Source organism: Bos grunniens, chromosome X, assembly GCF_055505025.1.
Source record: "Bos grunniens cultivar Pamir isolate PY7600 chromosome X, Bosgru_T2T1.0, whole genome shotgun sequence".
In the NCBI taxonomy this organism is placed as follows: domain Eukaryota; kingdom Metazoa; phylum Chordata; class Mammalia; order Artiodactyla; family Bovidae; genus Bos; species Bos grunniens.
The window spans coordinates 63,632,928-63,638,927 of record NC_141194.1 but is presented as its reverse complement, the minus strand read 5'-3'; the positions used below and the strand labels follow the sequence as shown (position 1 = coordinate 63,638,927).

At 52.2% G+C, this 6,000-nt stretch overlaps 1 protein-coding gene across 23 annotated transcripts in view; it reads right to left on the bottom strand.

Annotated features, from left to right (window-relative positions):
* Window positions 1–316: 316 nt before the first annotated feature.
* The window catches only part of MED12 (mediator complex subunit 12), a 22,510-nt gene continuing 16,826 nt past the window's right edge, over window positions 317–6,000 (bottom strand). For 5 of the 23 annotated variants that reach the window (XM_086389946.1, XM_086389950.1, XM_086389966.1 and 2 more), the window contains 9 exons: window positions 5,243–5,704; window positions 4,874–5,024; window positions 4,513–4,718; window positions 4,280–4,354; window positions 3,970–4,187; window positions 2,023–2,245; window positions 1,076–1,207; window positions 823–904; window positions 317–596 (listed from right to left, as the gene is read on the bottom strand). In XM_086389946.1, the coding sequence (XP_086246072.1) occupies window positions 553–596; window positions 823–904; window positions 1,076–1,207; window positions 2,023–2,245; window positions 3,970–4,187; window positions 4,280–4,354; window positions 4,513–4,718; window positions 4,874–5,024; window positions 5,243–5,704 (1,593 nt within the window). In that variant the 3' untranslated portion in view covers window positions 317–552. Of the gene's footprint in view, window positions 597–822; window positions 905–1,075; window positions 1,208–2,022; window positions 2,246–3,969; window positions 4,188–4,279; window positions 4,355–4,512; window positions 4,719–4,873; window positions 5,025–5,242; window positions 5,705–6,000 lie in introns of those variants that run through there. The other 18 variants (XR_015159889.1, XM_086389961.1, XM_086389957.1 and 15 more) reach the window with 16 other exon arrangements.

The following is a 6,000-nucleotide window of genomic DNA, read 5'->3' as shown; positions in this document are numbered from 1 at the left end:
AGTGATTTTTCCCCTGGTCCAGTGGCTCCTCCCCAATCCCAGCAGTGTTTCCTCCATGGAGACAAGCTATACAGAAGCCACACCATCTAGATGAGAATATGAGCTGCCCTTATTGAGAGACTAAGGCTCCAAGTCTTAACGTATTACCAGGTTAGAAAAAGGAAGAGATGGTAGCAACCCAATTAGAATTCAGAAATGTAGGGGGTGGAAGGTGAACAGGAGAGATGATCTGAAGAGAATGAAGGTGTCGACTTGCTGGTCCAGCCCCGACACCCTTCCAAGAGCCCACCCTTCCCGGACACGCAGATTCACACACTTTCTTTGCAAAGAAGCTCTGTGTATTGGGTGCAACAGCTCTGGGGTCTCTATATAAATAATATACAAAACCCAACAGCTCAATGCCTCACATTAACAAAAATACTAAAAACTCATTAAAAATGGAGCCTAAGGGAAGAGCCCCAACCACTACTGGTGCTAGCCCAGGAAGAGGACTGGGAATTAAGAGGAAATGGTGGGGCCACATCCAGTGTACAAGCAGTTCCTCCAGGTGGCTCAGTAGCGTCCAAATATGTTGGTACTGGGCTGTGGCTGGGTGTCTGTGAAAAACCAGAGACTATCAGGAATGGGCAGCTGAGCAGGGGCGAGGGTCTGCAAGAGGAGAGCCACTCAGGCACCAAGGGAAAGGGGTAGAAGGCAATGCTTCCCCCCACAAGCTGGGCTTGAAGCAATCACCTCAGCCACTTTGACCTCTACCCTCCCCCCCTCCCCCTCCCCTCCTAGTTATTCTGCGGAGGCACTCCTTGGGCAGGAAGGCAGGCTTACTAGAGAGCTGTTGTTGGAGCTGCCGGACCAAAGCTGCTGTCTGTTGTTGTTGCTGTGTCTGCTGAAGCCCCTGGCGCTGGAACTGAGGTGAAAACAGGACATGGAAGATGGAACTTGAATGTTCCCCATCCTTCTCCATCCTCACGTCCCCACCCATCTGTAGAGGGCCTGGGCTTGCCTCCTGCCTCTCCCTAGCTGCACATGCTGCCGCCCCAGTGGGGGCGGGGGGCAGGGGCTGGAGTCCAGCAGCTACCTGGGGCTGGGACTGGGGCTGGGGCTGAGGAGGAGCCGCCTGCTGCTGCTGCTGCTGGTGTGCTTGTTGCTGCTGCTGTTGCTGCTGCTGCTGCTGTTGCTGCTGTTGCTGCTGCTGCTGCTGTTGCTGCTGCTGCCATGAAGACAGAAGAGATCCATGTAAGGAGAGCAAGGGGCTGAACCTCAGTGGTGGAGGGACAGGGAGAGCAGAGGAAGCACAGGGAACTCTGGGTCTGCTGCCTTCCCTGCTCAGGGAGCTGCAGAGAAAATCTAATCTGGAGCACCCAGCAGATAACCCCCAACTCTCTCCAACCGGGACCCCTGGAAAAGTGGGGAGGGAAGGAACTAGCTTCTCAAGGCCCCACTACATGCCAACTCCCCTGCGGGTACTTAAGGTACTTGCACTGCCTCATTCTATCTTTTTGTCTTTTTTTTTAATCTATTTAATTAAAGGATAATTGCTTTATAATATTTGTTTGATTTCTGCCATACATCAACATGAATTAGCCATAGGTGTACATATATCCCCTCCCTCTTGAACTTCCCTTCCACCCCCTTCCCACCCCTCTAGGCTGTCACAGAGCACCAGGTTTGAGCTCCATGAGTCATACAGCAAATTTCCACTGGCTCTAATTTTACATGTGGTAATGTATGTTTTTCAGTGCTACTCTCTCAATTCATCCCACCCTCTCAATCCCTCTGCTTGTGTCCACAAGTTTGTTCTCCATGCCTGCATCTCTACTGCTGCCCTGAAAAAAGGTTCATCAGTATCATCTTTCTAGATTCCACATATACGCATTAATATATGACATTTGTTTTTCTCTTTCTGACTTACTTCACTCTATATAATAGGAGAACCACCCAGAAGAGCCTGTGCCTCTCCTTGCCCTCTTCCTCTCCTCCTCCTCCTAGGTCTCCCAGGTCCCAGATGAAATCCCAGGGCCTTACCCGCAGGATCTGCTGCTGCTGCTGCCGGATATGGTACTGTTGCTGCTGCTGCTGCTGCTGCTGCTGCTGCTGCTGCTGCTGCTGTTGCTGTTGCTGCTGCTGCTGCTGCTGCTGCTGTTCAGGCAGGATGGAAGCCGACCGGATGCCAGCCTGGACACCCTGGGGGCCCAGTGGGGTCATGGTGCCTATCATGGGTGTTTGCTGCAGTGTCTGGTGGGAAAACCTACAAAGACAAGGAGAGGCAGAGATCAAGGCATGGGCTGTGGGGGGAGAGGGGCAGATGAGCCCCAGGTCTCTGACCCCAAAGAAATACCAACAGGCCATTTCATTCACTTCTGTCACCAACCAGAAGAGCCTTTTTGGCTTGTGACAGATTACTAAGTTGGGGAATGAGAAGCAAAGACAACCCCCTACTTTAGTGTCTCCTAACCTTCATGGTTAGGGATTTTTCAATTCTGTTGTAGCTGTTTTTCTCTTATGAAGATGAAACACAGCCTGAGCATAGGCTAGCTATTCTATAAACACTCACTAAGGTTGTTCAGCTTATTACCATTGTCAGGGTCTTGAAGACTGCTGAGTTCTATTGCTCCTTACACTTTCCTGACCCCAATCGGTACTTCACCTCAACAGGCTACTGGCTGGGTCCTTGTCTCAAGTCTTCTGTCACCTTCCCTTTGCATCCTCTCCACGTGGTGGTGGTTTAGTCGCTAAGTCATGTCCGGCTCTTGTGACCCCATGGACAGTAGCCTGCCAGGCTCTTCTGTCCATGGGATTCTCTAGGCAGGAATACCGGAGTGGGTTGCCATTTCCTTCTCCAGGGGATCTTCCCAACCCAGGAATCAAACCCAGGTCTCCTGCATTGGCAGGCAGATTCTTCACCAACTGAGCTATAAGGGAAGCCCATCCTCTCCACGAGACCCATGTTAATTTCTCAACATGCCCAAATCATCACATCATTTTCCTGACCAAGAGCGCTTTCGGATTGTGTCTCAACCCCATGCCAAGCATTCCAAGCTCTCTCTCAACCTGTCCACTCCCAACCTATCCCTACTCCTTCCCTGTCACGAATCTTAAATTCCAGCCAAGCTCTTCTCCTGCCTGTCCTCCCAGCCACCCTACATGTCTTTGTTAATGCTATGTCCTCTACCTGGGATCCCCCTCCTTTTCCTCCTCCACACAAATCCAAATCACAGCTATCCTTCAAAGGCCAACTCAGGTCTGACCTCCTTCATGAAACTTTCTCTGATGATTCAGGCCCACAATAATATCATCCCCCACTTTTCCTGAATTCCCGTTTTATTTTACAGCACCCAACTGCACAGCTGATTGTATCTTTCATTACCACATTCTCTAAGTACTTTTCTGAATAAGTCTCTTCTTCCCAGCTAGAGTAAAAATTCTATGTGGTGAAGGACTTTGGATTTTTTTCCAATAGTTTTCCTCACCCTACCTGGTCCTAGCACAGTGCTGGCCACACAGTGGGCACTTAATCAGTACCTCTAAGTAAGGGACTTTTCTTCCGGTCCACCCCCACAGTGTTCTCAACCCTAAGCTGCAGAACCTCAAGACATGATTACAATGTCTTTAGTAAGGCCTAACTGACATTCAGTAAGATGGGAGGATGTGTTCGCTGGTCCACTTCAGCACTAAACTGCTCTAATGGTAGCTAGATGACTCCTTCCCACACACTGCATCTATGAACTCCAGGTCTTTCCTTCTCATAAGCATATAAGTGATTTATCCTCTTTGGTTCTCAAAGAAACTTTGGGAAGCAAGCATGAGAGTACTGGCACCAGTGCCCCTTCCAGCTCTGGCATTTTGTGTTGACAGGCCAGGTATGTGCTCTTGATGCCTCCAAAAGTTCTGACTAGTCTCACCACATCCAGGCCCAGGTTTTCCCAAATTGAAAGCCTCAGTGTCTCCGCCATGCCTGGCTCACTTGGGTACCTTTGAGTGGAGGTCAGCCCATGTCCGTAGGTTGGGGCCTGCTGGTGCACATAGCCACTGGGCCGCTGCTGCAGGTGGCGAGTAGGATCTACAAGAGTAGGATTGGTAGAAGGGTGGGTGCTCTGGTAAGGCTGGCTGGAGTAGCTGGGGGGCACCATGGTACCTGCAGGGCCTGTGTGTTGCTGCAATCCCACATGAGAAACATAAGGAGTATAGCCCTGGAGGGGAGGAGGAGAGAGGGTGTCAGAGCCAGGGGTGTGCAGACCAGCGTGCCTGGAGCTCCCCAAGTCTCCCCATCTTGCACCCTTACCTGGGAGGTCTGCAAACCGTACGAAGAACTGGGAGTCATCTGATGGACAGATGACTGTCCCAACATCCCTTGACTCTGTTAGAGGGAAAAAGGAAACAAACTCAAACTCTGGAAATGCTTTCTGCTGCCTCGTTTCTTGCATCTCCCACTCTCCATGTACTTGTGAAGACCCCAAATTCCTGTGACCTTCAAAAGCCCCTCTCCCTGACGGCCCTCCCTACGGCCCCTCTCACTATCTTTGCCTGGAGCTGTTGGCGAAGGCGCTGTCCTTGGGGCACTGCAGGCTGCTGCTGTCGGTACACAGATGTCTTGTAGGAGGCAGGTTCCAGTCCCATGACACCAGTCATGGTCGTGGGCAGCACTCCAGGGTAAGGTGGGCGGGTAGGCAGCTTCTGCATCGGTAACCGCACAGGGCGGTATGGATCCACACGGGGGCCACCTGGAAAGGGGAGCCAACTGACCTCTTTAGGCTCTTTGTCCCTCCATCCCCTGCTCAGCACCCTGTGCATCCATAGCTCCTGGGAGAAGTGGCATTGCCCTTCAGATGGGAGGAATATTCAGGTCAGTCCCTCGCACCCAGTGGCTGGTACCCACCTGCTGGCAGTGGCTGGTTCTGGGTGTAGAGGCCTATGGAGCTCTGCCTGTAGCTAAGGTGGGAGATGGAGCTAGGGTTGGCATGGTGCAGGAGGTCTGGAGGCACTGTCACTCCGTAGGGGCCACTTCGGCCTGGGCCCATTCCATAGTCCTATATGAACGGCAGGGGAGGAAGGTGAGAGGGTTGGGGTCAAGTGGGAAAGGAGGGCAGAACAGGAGGTGGAGCTATGTGGCTCATTGTTTTAATTCTAAAAGTACTCCTTCCTCAAATGCCCCTAGCCCTCCCACAACCAGGATCAGGAAGAGAGTGGGGCTGGGAAAGACGTGCACAGGGATGGCATGCACGGGGATGGCAGCAGCAGTGCTCACTTCCGTCTTGGCGGCAGGCTGGCTGCGCTTCTTGCCCTTGGTGGACTTCTTCTTACGTTCCTCAGTGCTGGGTGGAGCAGCTCCAGGTTTGTCAGTTTTGGGGGGCTCTGGAGCCTTTTTTTCAGGCTCTAGCAGGGTGGGGGCAGGGGGTTCCTCGTCTTCTGGAGGCAGTGGCAGTGGCTCCAGGTAGTAGGCGCGGGGCCGGGGCCTCAGGTGTGTGTGGTACAGCAGCAGCCGCTGCTGCTCCTCTCCACGGGCCACGCGCCGGTCCACCCGGACTGTTCCAAACCAGCCCCAAGACAGTGGCGCTGATGGCTTCAAGCCCTCAAAAAGATCCCAGGGAGAGATCTTTTGTTTGGTGGAAACCTGAAGACCCTGCTCCAGAAAATGAGAAATAGTGAGCTGCTGAAACTTGGAAAATACAACACAGACCTTGAAGGCTTGCAGGAGAGGGAAAAGTATCTGTTGGCAACAAAAGAAAAAAAAGTTCATGGGTAGATTCAGGGAAGATGGTGAGAGGAAGACAGACAGACACGGATATACACACAGGGGAGGGAGAATGAAGAGGGGACGGTAGGGAGCAGAGGGAGACAGAGACAGACACTGACAGTCAGAGGAAGACAGATATAGAAACAGGAAGGCAGAGAAAGAAAAGGCAGTGAGAGACTGAAGGGAGCCAGAGAGACAGACAGAGAAAGGGAGAGAGAGAAAAACAGGAAGAGAGAGACAGGCTGAGAGAGAGAGAGATACACAGAAAG